A 21,977-nucleotide genomic window follows, 5' to 3' on the forward strand; every position below is an offset into this window, starting at 1 on the left:
CGGTAGTAGCAAAGATGGCGACTAGTGAACAGAAAGCTTTTTGTGTTTTGCAGTTTGCAAAGACAGAATCTGTAGTTACTGTGCAACGTGCGTTCCGCATTAAGTTCGGTTGTGATCCTCCAAGTGATAATAACATTCACAGATGGTATCATAAGTTTGAAGACACCGGTTGCCTTTGTAAAGGGAAGAGCAAGGGACGACCAAGATTAAGTGAAGAGACTGTTGAGCGAGTGAGAGAGTCATTCACTCGTAGCCCAAAGAAATCAGTCCGGAAGGCTAGTCGTGAATTACAACTTCCTGCGTCGACCGTTTGGAAAGTTGTAAGAAAACTCTTACAGCTACGTCCTTACCATTAACAGTTATTACAGGCTCTAAAGCCGGCAGACCACAGATTACGTGCCAACTTCGCAAACGACATGTTGTTACATGATTATGAGTTTATGAATCGTGTTGTTTTCAGTGATGAATCGGTCTTTCACCTTAGTGGACATGTAAACACTCATAATGTGCGCATCTGGGGCTCAGAAAATCCTCACGAGTTGGTACAAACGCAACGAGATTCCCCTAAAGTGAATGTTTTTTGTGCCGTATCCCGGCGAAAGGTTTATGGGCCTTTCATTTATGGTGAACGTACTGTAACTGGTACTTCTTACCTCGATACACTAGAGCAATGGCTCTTCCCTCAGTTGGAAGAAAATGAGCCAGAGAACTTAATTTTCCATCAAGATGGTGCACCACCTCACTGGCATAACGACGTACTACTACCGCTGTCTAGCGGATTGCGGCGAAACCATTGCACGTACATGCGCACTGGTGCCAACAAACAAAACTGTTTGAGTTGCTCTTTCATTTGACATATAATGTATAACTGTAAGTTTAACGTATTCAATATTATAAGGCATTAAAACTCCGATATTCATTTGTAAACACCCTGTACTTAAAAATAAGGGTCTGGCTTGCAATAGCCGCAGTTATCAGCTGGTTGTTTGGCACACTTTCAACAGTACGGCTTTATTAAGAAGGAATGGCTTCTGCTACACATACACCAGCTGGGAATTTCAGAGACCATTTCCAGAAACCATTTGTGAATAGCTTCACACAGTTTGAACTCTATAGTCGGGAACAAAACTATTTTTAAAAGGTTCAAAAAGACGGGACCTCAAATGCTCTCGGTCTTGATTGCAGTGCATGGCTGACAAGATGACAGTGAAGATGACATCACTTGGAATGATGACACATCGATAGCAGGGAAGTAAGCAGCGTGAGACAATTAAAATGAAAGCAGTGATCACGTTTACTATGTGGTAGGCCTACTGCTCAACTGACAGACAAATTGACTGGCTATTGAGTTATTTTGTATCAATATTCCGTAATATGATAATACGATACCCTTATCCCTTTTCTCTACAGGATCAAATATGAAGTGAGACGAATCTTCATAGCGAGTTTTTACAACCGTATGCCCTTCCTGACGTCGACCTCATCAGAGGAATTAATGAGATGAAACGAATGACGTGATATGAGTAACTAAAACGGATTATATTTACTTTATATGGAGGCTTAAAAGTCGTGTTCACCATTTATTGACTTTTTACATTTAGTAATACTGCCTTCCAATGAAAATAGCCAGTATAACTCAAATACATTCCTAAGTTTGTTAAAAAACAGTGTAGAATGTTTGCATGTACAATTTATAGCTCTTTATAGCCTAGAACTCGTGTGTTCACTGCACAAAATTTGAGGTTATCGCATATTGGACCCCCTTTACATTTTTTGGCTGTAAAAGTGGGGGAAAAAGGGGTCTAATACGTGAGTAAATACGGTATTGAACTGAAAAAAATCTAATTCATTACTTAAAATTTATAGGCAATGTTGAGAGCAATGACCTAAATTCTTTATTACCTGCCATCCCAGTTTGTGTTTGGTTACCACAGTCCTGTGTCATACAGTGCCCAAGATATGCATGTCCAACCCTTGTCGCGTAACATGTTATTGAATATTAACAAAAGTTTGTAGCTGAACTCCTCCCCCTGCCGTTTTCACTTCCATTCACTGCACAGAAAAATAAGAAAAATATTAGGCCGGCTGCCAGCACATATGATGTAATATGCATATTTTTTATTTATGGATATACCATATACCTGAAACTGCTTATTGAATGTTAATGTAGTTCTTTTAAACAAACCTATAAACTTTGAATTGCATACAATTAAATTCTTGACCCGTGGCACAATAACCACATTCCACTCCAAATTGAATCACTTGAATTTTAAAACTTTCCATTAAACTTGAATGCTTGCCCATAACTCACCTATAAGCAAAGTCATGCTGGAAAGCAAATTACGATATCGCAGTACACCTGGATTTGATCTTATAAGTTATGTCTCCCACATACCCGCATGGTGGCCATGATTGTTAAGGCATCAACTCTATATCCTCTGACACGCCGGTTGGAGTCCTGTTGGTCGAAAAATTTCACCATCAGAATATTGATCGGCAGAGTAGGAGAGGTGGTGATATACAATTTATAATCGCTAGATTGCATGGCAAAAGCCAGGATTCAATTCCAAACCTCTCTGCAGTGAGGGCATATGATGCTATTGATGGTGATTCGTCAATCGGATGGGGACGTTAAGCCTTGAGCAAGACTCTTGGTGCTATTCAGCAGGAGTAAGTTACGTGCTGGGACTGGGTTTCACTCTCTCCCATCCTATTATAATTTATTACATCATTCGTTTCATTAACTCCTCCGATGAGGGTGACGTCAAGAAGGGCATCCAGTCGTAAAAACTCTTATAGAGAAACAGGTTTATGCAAATGAAGCGATTACTCTGTGATCCTCAGCTCAATTTAAATCTTGGGAATAGATTTCTTAAGTGCTATGTTTGGTCTATCCTCCTGTATGGATTAGAACAATAAACTCTCAAAACAACCGTGGAGCATAAACTCAAAAAAGGTTGTGCCATATGGTGAAAGTACTGTGGACAGATAGTTTTGAACGTTAAGTTTCACACCTCTATGTCTGACACTTTGGTTAACCGGTTCGGGTCTCATTGGTGGGAGAAAATTTCACGATCAGAATGTTGGTTTTACAGAGGTGCAAGTTTCTCGTTAGTTTCGCATAGTTCCTTCCCAGCCCCAATAGGCAGTATACAGTACAGTTTGTTTTGCATAAATTGACTACTATGCAAACCCTGTACAAAGAGAAGATGAATTTGTGCCAAGAATACAGGCAACTTTCCAGGTCGTTCGCAACACACCACACATCCTAAACAGAGTCCAAAGGTTACTACTACACCGTAAGTAGGAGCGCAGTGGGGTGTGCATATTGAACATCTACTGTAATCAAGTCATTGGGCATATTGTTTCCTTCAGTCAGTATTTCATTCCATTTACAAGGTTGTGAATGAAGGAATACACAATCGTGGGGTGGCAGCATTGCATCTTCGAGCATGTTAAATAATAAAGAACGTTACTGCGATCAACAGATGAGAGGAGAAACAATCTGATGCATTCTTTGACTGCCATATGTGTCTTAATTACAGTGCATTCAGGTACAGCTGTTAGTAATCAAACTGTGTATATCGTCTGCAAGAGACTAGCACAATCATGTGCGAATTGAATGAGAAATATTGTGAATTCGCACGGAACATTACCTCGGTCTCCGTCTATCATCCACCTCACCCTCCCTTCTCTTATCTTCCCACCACTGAAGCACAGTAGAGGGCAGTGGCTTAAGCTTCAGCATAGCAAATACTGCGAGTTTGTCAGTTTGAATCACACATCGGGAAGTAACAAAGCAACCTCATTTTCTCAAAAAGAAAAATTTTCTCTGCCAATCTGATTGCACCATCATTCTTAACGAAGAGCATCCCTGATTTTTTGTCGGTATAGTTCTGATACGCCCTGTATATGCTCATTCTCAACTCAGAAGTAAATGATACGTTATACCCAAGTGGTTCTGGCAAATTAAATGCTGAATCACAAATTATGGTATTATATTTTGACAACTTCAGTCACCAGTTACTGTTTTCGTTAGGTAATTTCTGACTTTGGTTTTGTGTAAAGAGTTACTGAATGTTTTTGAGCAATGACTTTACCTCAACATGAAATATTTCATACACAAGGCTTTCATGATTTTGTTCTGGCTCCTGTTTCAAATCGTATTCTCCTGGAAACAGATCAATTCCAATACTTTTTCGTTACAGCAACAGTTTTTACATCAATGAGGTTCTTTACATTGATAAGGTGCCAGACAGCGTACAGTTACAGCTTAGAAACTGGAGCCCTGCAAAAGAATAAACTTCAGTTTCTTGGCATAATTGTTCTGCTATTTCCACTGCCATTGAGGAGAAAATTCCCTTATAGTTCTTTACATTTCGGTTGCTATGTTTACTAGAACAAATGTGTCACTTCTCAGACTGATGTGTTGGTCACACAGTATGAAAGAACATAGCTGGCTGCCCTTAGAGATGCTGTGAATATAATTAATGTTTGTATTTTTATTTCATGATACTGTGTATTAGTAAGAATAAATGCTCTGTTAATAAATTTAAGCATTGAGGGAGTTGGCCATGCGATGAGGGTCGTGTAGTCACAAGCTTGCATTGATAATGTTACCTGCATTAATAAGACTTCACCATACAGGTGTGTTCTCCGGTATTGGTGACTAGGTGACTCGATGACCGAGTTCCCTACCTCCCTCGAAGTCGGAAATCGCTTGCTAGTAGAGTGACTCTTCACCAGCTGCCACCATCTTGGTAGTGATGTCCTTCACTGGCTGGCTACACCTCAAGCTCCTTGCCTTTTCTATTGGTCTTACATGTTCTGTGATCTCTCCATTAGATAACATTGCACTCCATGGTTGCATGGTTGCATTAATGTTCTGTGAGGGAATAATAATAATAATATATGGCCTCAGGAGATCTTTTACATTCCTATGTATGAAATGTAGTGTCGAATGGACTTTTTCCCACCCTTCAAAAATCTGATTACCTTTGCCGGGTTTGAACCCACTATCTTGGGATCCAGAGGCCAACATTCTACTACTGATCCACAGAGGGAGCTTCTATGAGTGAAATAATGTTGCACTCCAGGTATCAGTCTGATTCATTTATAAATTTCTGAATACAGTATTGTCCTCATTGCTCCGAAAGTATCTGACATGCGTTCTGCTCACAAGGTGGACTACACACGAATGTAGTGATAAGAGCCTCCCACTTTTATTGTACTCGTAAATAAATACAAAACAATGTGTATGTTTTACTTGCTCCTTTATTATAGAGTAATACAAGAGATAAGGTTAATACTGTGTCTTTAAGAATGTGACCAATATACCTTAATCCTAATCTATAAGTTTCATTTCCGTATTGATATTATACACAAATACAATGAGAAGAAGACTTCCTCCTAATCAATACTTATTTTATTAAATTAAAACTACAGGACCGGTTTCGACTTTCTAGGTATTGATAAGTATTGATTAGGTGGAAGTCTTCTTCTCATTGTATTTGTTAACACTTTAGCGTCGACGTGTACATTTGCTTTTTTCGTGGTAAACTGCTGAAATGCGATATACATTTTTCAGGTTGTTCTGGGCTACGGATGTTTGTAATTTCATTCGTAGATGATAATCAAAGACATAATTTATGTTCAAAGTTACTATTTTTGTGTCCCCCCATTGGGGTGACATATGGTTATTAGGTTGACTATGCAACAGAGAAAGCGCACGTCACCCCTACAGGGGCGACAGCCTTTTTACCTTTGTTGTTGTGGAACACTGTGCTCTGTGTTGTGAGCTGTAGGTTTACGCGCCTTTCAACGAGTTCCTTGTAATTTACAGTTTTGTGACAAGAATTTAATTCGTTATGTGTTTCTGTGTTGAGTAAGCCATGATTAGCAATAGAGATATAGAAGAACAACTTGAAAAGGGTTCGAGTGTTGAATCAAGAAATGTTGACATTTAGGATTTGCAATGTGATGCCACCTTTTCCGAGTCAGAATTCGACATGTGTAGTGAGGACACTAGCAAAAATTCCGGTGCTGCATCGGGCGATGATTCAACCAAATCACCAGCCAGTGACAATTACTGGGGAACATTCTCAGGTTTGCAGAAACATTTCTTTATTCACACGTAGCCCCAGTTTACAATTTCATCTGAGTGCTAAATCTCAACCAGTATGTAAGAATAAAGCAATAATAGACTCCAATCCACATTATTTTCCTTGCCATTAATAATCAAATTCTGATGGTTGCGTATGTCAAATGTCAGAGAAATTCCACTGTCTGTTGTGCAATGCACAGCGTGCTGAGAAAGGAATGGGCACTGCGCTGCACTCTATGAACACCTTACGTGAACAAGCAATGCAATAGTACAGCGAATGGTAGCGCTAGTTTCGTGCGACAGCCTAAAGTTTAGAGTCCTGGACACACTACTGTGTCACCCCATGAGGGGTGACATACTATATTTTGTATGAACATGGGGTGACATCGTCTTCAAAGTGTTAATATACCTTAACCTTTCACAGACAAGATTTTCCAGTGTAACTATGTTTAATTCCAATATACTTGGTGCAATATTGGAATTTACTCATTCAGGACAGATATTTTGATTATTATTAGCGATTTAAGCCCACTAGGGAGTGCTTATGACTAGTTCTTTTTGTATGCTTGCTTTTGTTCCCAGTACCTCTTGAGCCCTGCTATTACACATACAGGGTCTCTCTTATAAACTCAGACCGAACACATGGTGTTTGTACTCTGCGCTACAGCAGCTGCCTCAGCCCAACTTACGTTGTGCGCAACCGCCCTGCTTTAAGCGTGTATACAGTCTTGTATGAAATCTTACCTTATAAAAGATGCTGGAAGTGTCATCCTTCATAATGAGAGACTTCATAAATACCATTAGGATTTTCTGCACACCAATAGCGAGAATTATGACTGTTCACACGACCATTAAGATGAAACTAGGCCTCATCCATAAAGAACACAAGCTGTGGGTCGAATAAACAAGCCTTTCTCTTGCACAGTCGAGATTTCTTCTGAGGACGCAGAGCACAGTTCTCTGCTAAACGTAAAGAATTTTACCTTATTTTCTCGATACGGCATAAGCCCGAAAGCCTATACAGTATCATGTCTATAAGTACGGGCCGTGAAAACATCAGTGGCAACAATAATTCAATGTTACTAGATACCACTCACAATATCTCACTCTTGTGACTGGATCAGCAGGATTTAAACAATGGGCCCGTGTAAACCTGTACAGTTTGATGTGTAGCAGCTTTGTAGCTCTCTGTGCAGAAGAAACCGAAACACCTACTTGTGCTAATTTTGTGAGTGATTTATTCAGTGACCATTCAAGATTCGCACCAGTATCATGTAGCTTTTCCTGTTCATGTGCGTGCATGTTTTTTATCGAGCACTGAGCCAGTAGTTTCAAATTTATTTACAATTACGTGAATCTGTGCTCGTGAAGGTGGCACTTCACCAAGAAATTACTGAACAAATCCATCACGTACCCGTCGCGTGACTCGTACTTAAAATAACTTTTACACATGAAAATACAGTGTTGTAATGATAACTGTCTCACCATGTTAACAGCTGAGATTCAGACTGGCTATTGATGCTAGGTCAAAGACGTGCACGCTCCTTACGAAGTCAAGAACTATGCGCGCACCTCCCATATGGCTGCTTAGGTCTCCGAGAGTAAAAACACCACTGGACGATCTGGGTTTATAAGAGAGACACTGTATATAACTTCCCTATGGGAATCAAAATCTATATCAAGGCATAGCAGTGTTCTGGAACCAAGATATCTCAACAGCACGTCCCAGCTATGTAACAGAGTAAGATGGATCTTGCGAGACCATTCCTGAGAAACATCCAAGCACACGTTGTCTGATGATCCCGAGATATCTCTCTTGGTCTGATTTCCCATCCCTAGTGTTAAGCCCTAAATGTGAAGTACTTGCGCCGGTAGTTAATATAATATATGTGTATATATATAATTCTGTGTGGCTATGTCTAGCTGAGTGCAGCCCTTGTTAGGCAGACCCTCCGATGAGGGTGGGCGGCATCTGCCATATGTAGGTAACTGTGTGTTATTGTGGTGGAGGGTAGTGTTATGTGTGGTGTGTGAGTTGCAGGGGACAGCACAAACACCCAGCCCCCGGGCCATTGGAATTAACCAATGAAGGTTAAAATCCCCGACCCGGCCGGGAATCGAACCTGGGACCCTCTGAACCGAAGGCCAGTACGCTGACCATTCAGCCAATGAGTCGGACACAATATATGTGTAAAATAATGTCTTACAAGATGAATTTCTTAAAAGCCTTTAGGAGGTACCTAAATATGAAGTACAGGGGCCTGTTCCACAAAAGAATTTTCTACAGTTGTACTTTACTACTCCATACTTACAAATTACTAGTGAATTTTTATAGGCGTGTTCCACAAAAGTACTAGTACTTGTAACTTACTAGCGAATTGTGAAGAATTCTCTACCAGTGAAAGGACAATAATATATAAATGTACTAGTGCTATTTAAATACGCTTATTTTGGATACATTTTGATAAATATGTGGTCTAGCAGTAGTGATAGTGATGGTGATGAAAATGAAAACTATCGTCTGTACAGGGAAAGAATAAAATTCCAGTTTAACACTGTATTTGAATACAATGAACGTTTTAGGTTAAGCACAATACAAGTGGAAGAACTTTTGATAGATATTGGCCATAGCTTAAAATATCCTACGAACAGAAATAAATCTCTCTCTGCCAAACAACATTTACTAACAACATTACATTGGCTAGGAAATGGTGGTCATTACCATGGTACTGCAGATATGCTTGGGATGGCAAAATCTTCGGTCTGTGGTAGCTGCAATAAATGATATAAAATTTCCTCAAATTGTTTGTTGGCCTGAAAATACTGAAAAAAAACATATTCCAAGAAGGACATTCCTGGAATCATTAATGAGCAGAATATCTCTTACATACGTCCAACTTTTCCCCTCAAAAGCTCCATGAGCTTTTCCCAAGTGAAATATTTCCATCCTACCATTTATTTTGTCTTGTTTTTTCAGACTCTCGCTGAATCCACCGAAACAAATATCTTTCCTACCTTCTATTTCCTTCAAAATGAATAACTTTGTTTCTCTTGACATCATTTTAACAATTCATGCAGAGTTTGCAATTTCGTAACAATTAAGTTTGGCGGCCGAATATCGTTATTAGCGGCATCTGATTCCTAATGACAGACCAAGGTAGGTATGTTAGACTCTCGTAGAACATACGCGAGGATCGCGGAAGAACAGAATGGGTGATAATAACGGAGTAATTTCCTATCATCAAAGAAATAAACTGAAAAATAACATCGTAGCATTAAAAAATTCACAGGAATATTAGTTCTTTCAATCTTTGCTGCATAAGTTACAGTAAAATACGATATTACGATAAATGAGGCAAGCATAACCTAATTCAACGAATGGAATACGAAGATAAACAGCTGATTCATGCTATGACGTAGTATGTTTATTGATATGTCGTCACTTGTAAAACTTGTAACAATTCACTGGTAATATACAAGAGACTATCAATCTTTTGTGGAACAGAAATGTACAACTCCATACATTACAAGAACCCACACTAGTAACTTGTAATGTACAAGACCATACTTTTGTGGAATAGGCCCCAGGACAGTTCAGTTACCATCTCCTAAATCTGTTGCATGATCTTTCATTTTCACAACACATCCTTAGCTATAAGGAACATAAAAAGCAGCATATATTAGGATAAACATAATGACATTTAGTGTGAGAAAAGTGAGCACCAGAAAGAAGAGAGAATGACAAACGTGAAAATGCAGGAGGACAAGGACACACTCAACATCTTCATATCTTTGCGTAGATGGGCTTTCTCATCAACCTCAGTTCTCCTTTTCATGTTGCTATCTTCCTATGTATATGACTTGATTTGTCAGTTGTTTGTTCCTTTCCAGCGCTTATGTTCTTAGTGCAGTTGTTTCTAATCTAAAAAAAGCCCCACATAAATATTGGTAGATTTTAATGCACATGTATTAATATGATGGCAGGCTGTAATCCTCATGGGTTCTCCTTCTGATGAGGAGCACTGCAAGAAGATTGCCAAGTATCTCAAGGACCTGGGAGTGCGCAGTCAACTTAGAGTGACGTCAGCTCACAAAGGCACCGAGGAAACGCTCAGGATTGTTGCTCATTATGAAGGTAAACTTACTTCTTTGTACATCCTGCATCAGTGTTAGCTCATTCTAACTGAGATATTTATAAAGGATAATATTCTTGATATTGGGAGAGAGATTACCATTCGGGTCAACAGTGGCTGGGTGAAGTGAGGGGGCAGCTACCGGAGTTCTGTGTGACAAGAAGGTCCCTCTTCATATGAAGGGCAAAATCTACAAAACAGTTGTCCCTCCAGCCATTCTATATGGTTCGGAGTGCTGGGTTACAAAGAAGAAGGATGAACGTAAACTTCATGCGGCTGAGATGAAGATGCTCCGATGGGCCTGTGGAGTAACCAGGCTAGACAAAATTTACAATTACACCATTTGCCAATCTCAGAGAACTAAGGGAAAATCAAATGAAATGGTTCAGTCACTTTCGGTGAAGACCATAAGATTATGAGGCACTCATAGTGGAGAGGCAGGCAGTAGAAGGCCAGCCAGCTCTGGGAATACTGAAATTAATATGGATAACCTGCATCAGAATGGACCTGAATAGTATCAATGCTGATGAAAATAGAGCAAAAGATCGAAGTTACTGGAGGAGAGTTACCAGGAAAGCTGGCCCCCACCTGAGTGGGGTAAGGCAAAGAAGAAGAAGAAGAAGAAGAAGAAGAAGATACTCTTGATTCACACTCCAACTAGCTAATTTATATACAAAAAACCTAGTAAAGTTAATATCATTCTTTCTAATCTCTATAATCATATCATGAATATCGATGATCGAGAAATATATTTAAGTTAAAATCATTGTATTAAATGGTTATCTTAAAGAGTATTTTGCAATAATTTTGATATATTGTATTCTATATCTCTGTGATTACAGAAAATTGCATTTTTGTATTTTTCCAGGAACAGGGGAGAAGGTAGTATTCATTGCAGTGGCTGGCAGGAGCAATGGTCTAGGTCCTGTACTTTCTGGAAACACAAGCTTCCCTGTTATCAACTGCCCTCCTGTGCAACCCACAAATATTACACAAGACATCTGGTCTTCTCTCAATGTGCCATCCGGTGAGTGTATTCAGCTTCTTTCAAATGAAATGAAATGGCGTACGGCTTTTAGTGCCGGGAATGCCCGAGGACTTCTTTCAAATAATTACTAATTAAGACACCATGTATGTATTTTGCCTGTTATTCCTGAATTTCCAGCTCCTACCATAACTTCAGTGGTTGCTTCATTTTCTCCTTTCCTACCTACGTCTTCATTAAAGATTTTGTATGAGTTTTCACCTGAAAATGATTGGTAAGGAAGTTGCATCCACACGAGAAATAAGGTATTCTTTTTCTTCTCCTCAACCTATCGATTGTTGAGCAGCATGACAGTGTACCCATTTTCTGTAAAAACAGGGAAAATGCAAAAAATATACCTGAAAAACTCAGGGAAATGACTTGTCACATTAAAATGAAGTTTTTGATCTAAGATTGGACCCGAATGGAATACTGAGTGAGGCCGATATGTAGACAAAACTGATATCTCTAGACAACAGTAATTATACAGATAACATTAATAAAGTACAGATGTATTAGGGAACAGGGTCTGGTTTCTGGCTGTCCAGTATAAGGCTACTAAATTGTCTTGTTTTTGTTGGGTTGGATTGAGTCCTGTGCACTGAAGTAGGTGTTTTGAGTCCATCACTGATCCAGTAATTTTGCAGATGGTACACTTTCCGTCTGGTATATTTTGATTCTAGCTAGATGTGCAGCTAAGCAATCGTGCCCTGTTTCCAATCTGAAGATCGCCACTGCTTCTTTCCTCGGCTTGCTTTTATTTTTGTCCCATAGGTCATGTATTTTTTTTCCATTTCTTCATTATTGTAAGTTCGGTAGTTTTCTTTCTTCCATTTTTCAAGGGTTTTATTTGTGATTATCTTCTTGATTGAGTTAGCTGCCAGAGGTTTCCTGTCCCATCGTCGCCATAAGACCTATCTGTGTCGGTGCGACGTAACACAAAAAAGATTTATGATGATGATGATGATGATGATGATGATGCTTGTTGTTTAAGGGGGCCTAACATCTAGATCATGGGTCCCAAAATGTGTTATTAATGGTATATTTGAGTTTGCACTTTGAAACTCTTGATATCAGGTTGAATTTTGCTCCATTTTAGTGTTGGGTGAGTCCTGTTCCCTGTATTTGTTATTGTTAGAAGTAAGTACAGAAAACCCATGTTCACACACAATTATCACACAAACCAGGAAGATGAAGTTTGGGAAAGTACTTTTTCAGTCTGTTTTCATATGCAAGTTAAATAAACAGTTCTTTCTCTCCCTCTGTCCAAACTGCTGGCAAAGCATCTTGATCACAGAGCGTATCTGGGATCCAGTCTTAAGAGCCGGTATTTGCGAAAAATAAACTCTGGAGTCTTCAAACACATGGTGATAGTGATTTCTAATGATCTTCAAGATCTTCCTTGCTGTGTACCACTGGGTGAAAAGCAATGTTCTAGTGTGTTAACAAAGTGTCGTTTAGAGATGTTGTGAAGAATTTTCATGTTTGTGTTGGTTATCTCCCCATAAGGACACAGCCTTAGAACTGAAATGCTGGCAATAGGCTCAAGACTGACATGTTCTAATCCTTCCATGGTTGAAAGTCCTCCAACAAAGTTGTTTATTTATTTATTTACTTATTTATATATTTTTTAAAGAAGAGTAGTGAAGTCAGAATATATCTGTTGAATTTTGTGGACATTCAACGTTCAAGATTTTAGATGCAGCAAGAAAAGAGCTGTAATTTTGTACATTGATTATTTTTGTTCTTGTGAAGTTGATGTTTTGTTTGCAGGTTTGGGCTGTACTACTGTTGTCTATCCCGAGGCTGCTGCTTTGGCTGCTGCTCAGATCCATGCCCTTCATGACCACATCATCTGGTCTCGTCTTCGTGTGAAACAGCTCAACAATTTCATCTCACTCAAGGTGGCTGACAAGATGATTCGTGATCTGTGATCTGTCCCTTTAACTGTCAAATTTAAAAGATGTATTTTGTTTGATCAGTTCCATTTATTACAAAAAAGTTCTACAAAATCCTATAGTATTACAAGTGTATTTGCTTGAAGATATATAAAATGTTCATATAAAATGCTGAAAGTAGGAGAGGGATTGATTTACAGCAATCATCATTACGGACAATTCTTATCATTACAACTAGATATTGAGGAAGTATGGCCTAGCTCTACCACTGTCGTAACTCTCAAAGCAATTTCCCTCTTTTCTACCAGCATTCTGTATGAATGGATTATTTCTTTACATGATTCAGCATTACACTTAAGACTGAATTTGTAAACATTAGAAGAGAAATGTGCAGTAAAAGCTTTATATTTTCTTTGAATTCTTGTCTTCTTAATTGTCAGGTTTCCCTTGGATTGACAGTACCTATGAAGTAGCCTTTACTATAATGGCCTCAGCCATTCATTGAGCTTTGATATTAGAGTACAGGCTGGATAAGGTATTGTAATAGTAATGATGATGCTTGTTGTTTAAAAGAGGCCTAACATCTAAGTCATCAGCTCTGTATTAGTAAAAAATACCCTCTCAATGAGGTGGCGCTGGAAGTTCTGGTCATCCAAGAAACAGATGTTGCCACTTCTGTCCTGTTTTTATCTCTCTCGCTCACTATTTTCTTTAAATGCACATATACAGATGCACGCACCAGTTTATTTGAAATTAACGGCTACTCACGTGGTATTCAGTTGGAGGACAAGCTGCACACTAACAACTTTCTCTAAATGACAGAAATATAACAAGAAATGACCAGATTGAGAGGGGCTTGAGGAATCAGATGTGGAAGCATTAATGAATTTACCAAAGGACTGAGGTTCAGGGCAACTTTACTTTGTTAGCAAGTGGGAAGATTATAGCTGAGGCCACTATACTGCTGCTAGAAGAAGCTGTGTTTAGTACGTTCACAAGATCCTCTCGATTTATTTTCATTTTTGTTATTGATGTTCATTTGAAAATGTAATTTAAGATCATCAGCACAATCGAACTGCATCATATTACCTGTATGGGGGTACCAGATGATTAATGATGCAAGATCCAAGAATCTTGTCATTCAGAAAAAGTTCTCAAGAAATGGGGTATTTACATGGATTGTTATTCTTGGTAGATTAATAAGATCAGTGCAGTTAAGTTACTTACTAGAAGTAGAACATAAGTTTTAATGTACAGTATATGCTTTTAATCTGTTGAGAAATGAAATTTTATTACAGTCTGTAAGTTTGTGGACTGGAACCTAGAGTATAGGCAGTCACATAACATGGCATACACTTAATGTAACGCCGTATCATCCCTCAAATTAGTTGCTATTGGTTGCTTTGCATGTCTTTCATCTCTGTTATAGGTGTTATTGTGTATAGTTGCTTCTAGTGGGAGAACTCCATGCGCAGAATTCCCTACAAGTCAAAAAACAGTTCAAGCGTCACCTTACCTCTGACCTCTTCTGTTGCATTTTTCTTCCATTTTGGCGATACATACAATTTCGAGGTATTCAGTTGAAGATTCTACTGAAAATGCCAAGTTTAGTCTTTGTCATGACTCAGTTGAGAAACGTCTCATCATTGTCAGCATTACTCATGGGTCCCTCCCTAATAGTCTTGCAGTCATCATGTTGGTCTTGTCTTAGAACGCATGGTACATTGTGCATGGTACAGAATTTTGTGGCATGCAGAGGTGGATTACTACCTGCACAGATCCATGAGCTTGGAGGGGAAAGGAGAGGAAGGAAGGTAGCTGCTCACTTGAGATCTTAATCCACAATACAGTTACGAGGAGCTAACATGAACACTTCCGTAACAACTAGCAAAGTGAATGTTCCTCCCCTCTCACCTCACACTGCAGCACATGGTCTCGCTCGCATATGAAACTCATTTTATGCACAGCTAAGGTTTTTGTGCCATCAGAGTATTCTACAGTGTGACCCACTTGTTTCATCATCTGAAACATTTTAGCAAATTTCTGGCAGAACCTGATGTTTGCGTATTTGCTAGTTGTGTGACCTTCTCACTTCTCCTGTTCGCATTCAACTACCCTTGACAAGAAAAACTGTAGTTCTGCTTACATGGTCAACATGCAACTGCCTCTTGGTGGGACAAGCAAATAACAGTCACAGCACCATCACGAGTTGTAACCAATTGGCTGCAATGCACCAGAGGGACACTATGCGTCCAGTCCATGAACTTAATGGCAATACTACATATTACATTGTATAGTACACCTTGCACACATGTACCCAATGCTTGCTAAATGTGTATAGTCCATTTAAGAGAATACCTGACAATTAAAGGGTTGGAGAAACCTTTTATGCTCACATTGATCAATCGTCAACTCGTATGATTTTTTTAATATATCAGGGAGATGATGCTGGATACTGTATGCATTCCAAGTACATCCGCTTTTCTTAATATTTCTTTCCAAAACACAAAGGTGAAATCAAACTAGAATGAAAATGTGGAATTTACTGAACCATTTTCTTGAAAAGTAATTCGGCAAGATGTTTCCAAGCCAGTGCTAAAACTTCAGTTATAAAGAGGAGGAGTAAGATTTAACCATACGTCCTCCTGGAATAATTTTTATAAGATTTATATGTCAGCCCTTGACTTTTCACATCACTAGACAGAACCTTGACCGCAAAGCATGTAATGGGTTACAGATAAGACATTGTATTAATACAAAAGAAGTATGTATTAACCTGTTGACGAGTGCACACAACATATACCGTGCAATAATGACGGCCACATCCGAGTACATATTTGACCAGTAAACAACCTCTGGGAAGTAAGAATTTTTTTTGTTTGTAAATTATAAATTTATTTGTTACAGCTTTGAGAGGCATGAAAAATGCATTCTTAGCATCTGGAGTATGCTCATCATCCAGACTTCCTTGTATTGATATTCATAGAATTGTTGGTTCGATCACTGCTAATCATTACATTTTCAATTGCAAGAATTTAAAGCCTAATTTATTTTTCAGATTTTACACTTAGTTCATCCCAGATTTTAATGTTAATTGTGTGTTTGTACATTAGTTTTCATGTTAATTGTGTGTTTTTACATTTGTTTAGTTATTAGATGTATTACATTAAGGCTGAAGGTGGCCAGCAGCCAAGGTCGAAACTAGTCCCTAGTTTAGTAATGTAATTCAATAATATTGCATAATATAGTATTGAAAAAGGTGGAACGACATTAATTTAATAATTATTATTGTGATCACAATTCAATACAGATCAAGAACCATGAAGTTTATAACCTATGATCACAAACAACTATTCACATTGGTGGCAATCGTAACACTCCTGTAACCTGTAGGCTAATGGCGTGCCATACTCTTACACTGTAGGGAGTATACGCATTTCCATCAGAGACCACCACTATACAGAACTAGGATTTGTACAGCGACACTATTCCAATAACTGAAACAGTTCCAAAAAATGCTGCCAGGTGTCATATTACGTCAGTAAGCAATAAGTTCTTAGTACTAGCCTAAAACGACAAATACCGTGCTCCCTCATGTGGGATCAAACGGCAAATGCCGTGCGCACTCTATTGATTGTCCTTAGGTGCACTTGTCAACATGTTAAAAGAAGTTGTTTGCATGTGAATTAACCATGTTTGTACTGTTATATTTAACAAAGAAGACTGCAATTTTTTTTTAATGAATGTCATTACTCTAAAATTTTACAGATATTTTCTACAGTGACATGTAATATGAAAGAGTATTGTTGGCAGATTTTAAAAATAAATACGTATAACAACAATTAAACACATGGTTTAAGAATATTATTGTTCTCTACCGTGAAATATTTAACGTGGATCACAAGAACAAGATGGATGAAAGGGGATATGCATCATAATCCAGTAAGATAAGTCTCAATAAGAATTAAAGAATGTATAAATTGAATTTTTATTGCACATTGTGACAAAGCACAATTCAGCTGTACAGGGTCTACTTCTTGAACATAAGTTTGTTCCCTCAGTTGGTGAATATGATGGCCTGCTTGGCTGCTGCATAGCAGAAATTGTATGTTTACCAAGACGTGTCTTTTGTCTTGGATTAAAAGGAAATGATTTTCTTTCTCCTACAGCAGCCTAATGTCTACCTTTTCATGTTATTGTCATAGATGTGACTTAAAAATTTGTCATTGACAATCACTAGCTTGAAAATTCATTCTGAAACATTGTTATGAACCAACCCGTCTTAATTTTCCATTAGTCTCAGAAAACAAGTATGTTACAAGTGATTAATCTCATTATTTTAGCCGTAGTGAATTTCAGTATATTAAAATTTTTACAATTGATTTATTGATATCCACCTTTTCAATCCTTGTGACTAGGATATAATTATTCTCCTTGGGTTGTTGTGGTACGTGTCGCTTGTCCTAGCAAGCATCATCAGCCACTCAGTTCTCTAAATTAGTCAGAGCTCTGAACCAGATGTTACAAGCAGGCATGAAGAAATGTAGAAATCTAACGCTAATGGAGTGTTTGTGGTGTTAATTTCTGAAATGGCTTTCCATTAACGAGGAATGTTAAATTGTACTTCAACGCGCATTACATACCGGTTTCTTTTACATCCAAGACTTATGTTGAACTCCCCTCTTTAGACTTACACTGAAGATAAAACTGCTCAGCTTTACGACTATAAATATACTAGATTCCATAAATATGGAAAGAATGAAACAATTCTTCACATGTTCAAGATTTTACTCAAACATTCTACATTAATCGAACTTGTTTACTTTCTGTTCAACCAGCATTTTTATCTTGTATAACAGACTCTTATTATTGAAAAGTTTTAAAATATATGAAGATTTTAGTTAATCCACACTCTTTTTAATTTCTTGAATGTATAGAAACACTCATATATCCAACAAAATGTATCAAATAATTATACATAAATTATTGTAAACAATTAGTTCTTAAGGGACGATCTTACTTATATAACATCTGGTTCAGAGCACTAATTTAGAGAATTGGGTGGCTGATGATGCTTGCTAGGACAAGCGAAACATGTACCACAACAACCTAAGTAGAATAATTATATCCTAGTCACAAGGTTTGCAAAGTATTGAAAAGTTGGATATCAGTAAATCAACTGTAAAAATTTTAAAGTGAGTATGTATCATTGAGAAAATTTTACTGGAATCTGAGCCCACTACTTTCAACTCATTGCTACAGAAGTGTTTTATGTGGTGTTGCTGTGATGGAGACAGTTTGTTTCAAACTGAGAAATGGTATATCACTATACTTGTACTATAGTTTCATCACAAAAGACCTAATTCATACATCAATAGCTGCCATAGCTGTAGAATGCCCATTGTATGTCAGACAAAAATAGAACAAACACTTTTGGGGGCTTCATTCATTTCATTCATTACCCGGGCAAATGACTGGGAAAAAAAGCTGTGGATTTTCATTTATTCCATCAGAGCTCTCTGTGTGCTTAAATCACAAATCACTGATAAGAGATTACATTCTCCGTAAGCTGCACTAACGTTCCTTCATGCTCGTTATCCTGCATTTATGATAACAAAATATCAGAATTCTTCTGTGAATTTACACTCCCAACGTTCAGAAAATATCTAGATTAAGAAGATGTACTCTGATATGCCACAGTCAAAGAGAGACAGTATTTGGCAAACTCAATCTCACCTACTAGTCCCTTAGTGTAGTCGTAGCACGTCAGCCCTTTACTTGGAGGCCGCAAGCTCGATTCCTGGATGGAGGGTTGAAACAAGATTCACTCAGCCTCATGCATACACTGAGAGCAATAATACACTGCAATATTTTGGTCAACCAGATGAACCAGAAGGCACTATGGTTTTCCATTCACGGCGAATAGCATAGGCATCAGTAAGTTGGAAAGAGGTCTGATTTACCCCAAGCAACCCACGAGACAGACAGCAGGTACTGTCGTTTGAGCCCAAGCCTTTGATTTATGGTGGATGGGAAAGATCTGTGTCCTTCTGAGATTCTTGAGGATTTTGGCTGCAGTCCTTCAATCTTGAGTGAGAAGAATTCCCATCCCTATTGAGAGACATCCACACACACTTATGTTCCAACTCAATATTTTTTTTTCAATGAAACCATACTGGGGAGCTTACTCTCAGCTATCAACTTGATCACAGCTATGATCTAAGATTTGTTGACTAGTGGAATATAGTGTTATTTTAGCAAAGACTTTCCTATGTAACTTCTGGAAATGCATATCCTTATGCTTTTCTATTTCCTTTTCAGCCTTTGGAAACTGGGATAACCATGGAAGATATAATGTGTTATTACAAACACTTAAAAGTCAAATAAGCAATACAAGATTCAGAAGCATAAAAGTAACAGTTAAGCATGCAGGGGAAGGCAATGATAATGTAGTGGAAGATGGAAGAACTGACATTAAACTTTGTTCAGATGATATTCATAACTTTGATGTCATTATCCTTCCAACACAGAGCCTCTGTGGTTCAGGCAGCAGCTCGACGGCCTCTTGCCGCTGAGTTCTGTGGTTCAAATCCTGGTCACTTCTTGTGAGGTTTGTGCTGTACAAAGCGGAGGCGGGACAGGTTTTTCTCTGGGTACTCCTTTTTTTCCCTGTCATCATTCATTCCAGCAACATTCTCCAATATCATTTTATTTCATCTGTCAGTCATTAATCATTGCCTCAGAGGAGTGTGACAGGCTTCGGCAGTCAACACAATTCCTATCCTCGCCGCTAGATGGGGTTTCATTCATTTCATTCATTACCCAGGCGCATGACTGGAAAAAAAAGGTCAGTGGATTTTCATTTATTCCTTCATCGGAGCTCTCTGTGTGCTTAACTGTGTGCCAGTTCAACTGTTGCAGTTTCATGCCCTTGTTACGAATCTGTGATTTAATATTCATGAAGAAAGGCTGTGAAGATCAAGAATTACTTTCTATGTTGTTACTTATGATAGTGCCATATATTTACTTTGCTGAAGTTGTAAAAATGAAATGCTATTAAACTGCCTTCATGTTAAATGTCTATTATTTTATGATTTTAAATATCCCAATATTAATGAGTAGTTGTCACTTCCAGTCAAGCTGAAGGTTGTTCGGAAAGAGAAATGTCCCAATGTCATCTGTTGTTCCTACTATGCTAGCTATCAAGCTCATCATCTGGTTTTAGCTCCTGTGTATGGTCATAAGAACTAGGCTTCAAGTCAGTTTGGGTGTACCTGGTTTGTTGTCATGATGTATGTGATAGGTGTAGTAGTGTTGAGTCAGAACACAACTCGCAGACTGTACCATGCAATTATGCATTTAAGCAACAGAGCAAAAATATCAAAGCAGATGATGGAGGCACTGCCTGCTCGATCTGCAACCGATAGCTGCTTATACTGCCTGCTCATTACCACATTTTAACATGGCACTAAATGAAACACTCCGTTTACAAATACCCACAGCAGAAGGCAGCACCAACCGGCTCCTGAACTGTCGGTATGAAATAGCGGGAAATAGGGTAGTAGTAGTAGTAGTAGTACTGTATTTGTTTACAGTGAAAATGGTGTACTGCTGCGTGCCTTTCTGCAAATCAAAGAAAGGGAAACCAGATTGCCGTGGTATTTCATTCCATGACACGGGCTTTTTCAGGAGATCCATTTGAAGCCATGTTTAGTTCTATAAGAATGGGAGAAGGGTGCAGTGACATGACTGACTCCCGGGCTACTCAGAATTCCATAAAAATAATTCTGAAATCCGGTATTTTAATGTCCACCGATGGTGCTAACGTTGTCCACAAACAAAATACAAAATTTTCTGCCTCAGTATCCTCTCCCGGACTTGACGAAACAGAACCAGTGATGCCGCTGAGTATGTACTTGAATTACTGGAAGATGTTCGTGAGCCCCCTGAGTCAGTGTATGTCACTTTGGAAACTGCTTCCCATGCATTAGTGTGTGGTTATTTAGTGCATGTAATCGAAGAAAAAAAACAATGCAGCACGTGCTTGAGTAACGTTTCCCCCTCAGTTAATGCATCCCCATTGATAAACTTAATCAGACAGTCTGATAGAGGAGGCCTGCGCTATCCCCAGCAAGGATTTATTGGCCTAATTATGGGGCTACAGAATTTGTTGAGGCAGCTCTACCGTACTGCAAGAAATCTGCAAGTCTGCTCCAGACTATAAAAAACTATGTTCTACCCTCTTTAAATAATAATAATAATGTTATTTGTTTTGCGTCCCACTAACTACTTTTATGGTCTTTGGAGACGCCGAGGTGGCGAAATTTAGTCCCGCAGGAGTTCTTTTACGTGCCAGTAAACCTACCGACACGAGGCTGTCGTATTTGAGCACCTTCAAATACCACCGGACTGAGCTAGGATCGAACCTGCCAAGTTGGGGTTAGAAGGCCAGTGCCTTAACCGTCTGAGCCACTCAGCCCGGCTCTACCCTCTTTGTGCCACTGTAAGAAGTTAAAGTGTGTTAGTAACAATAAGCACCAGGAACTTGTGTCAGAAACTGTGGTGGCCAAATTCGTGAAACCTCTACTTAGTAATGTAGGGAAGTACCATACAGGCAGAGTTTACAGGTTTTCTTATTCGCCGAAATCTCTTTCTCGAAAAGTCCTGAAGCTATCACTCTCTAGAGCACCACTTTATGCATACAATTCTTTAATTTTTCTGTTACTTTCAGATTTAAAATTTTGCATGCTTATCTAGCTGTATTCACGCGATAACTGGGTACGTCTGGTGCTGCGATCTAGCGGCAGATTGTTTGTAAG

General features: G+C 38.6%; 1 protein-coding gene across 2 annotated transcripts in view; it reads left to right on the plus strand.

Moving 5' to 3' along the window:
- The window catches only part of Paics (PAICS bifunctional enzyme), a 50,169-nt gene extending 29,930 nt beyond the window's left edge, over window positions 1-20,239 (plus strand). The window contains exons 6-9 of one of the 2 annotated variants that reach the window (XM_067142558.2): window positions 10,088-10,238; window positions 11,105-11,263; window positions 13,034-13,164; window positions 19,480-20,239. In XM_067142558.2, the coding sequence (XP_066998659.1) occupies window positions 10,088-10,238; window positions 11,105-11,263; window positions 13,034-13,164; window positions 19,480-19,545 (507 nt within the window). In that variant the 3' untranslated portion in view covers window positions 19,546-20,239. Of the gene's footprint in view, window positions 1-10,087; window positions 10,239-11,104; window positions 11,264-13,033; window positions 13,577-19,479 lie in introns of those variants that run through there. The other variant, XM_067142559.2, reaches the window with a different exon arrangement.
- Window positions 20,240-21,977: the final 1,738 nt, after the last annotated feature.

Source organism: Anabrus simplex, chromosome 3 (assembly GCF_040414725.1).
Source record: "Anabrus simplex isolate iqAnaSimp1 chromosome 3, ASM4041472v1, whole genome shotgun sequence".
Classification (NCBI taxonomy): domain Eukaryota; kingdom Metazoa; phylum Arthropoda; class Insecta; order Orthoptera; family Tettigoniidae; genus Anabrus; species Anabrus simplex.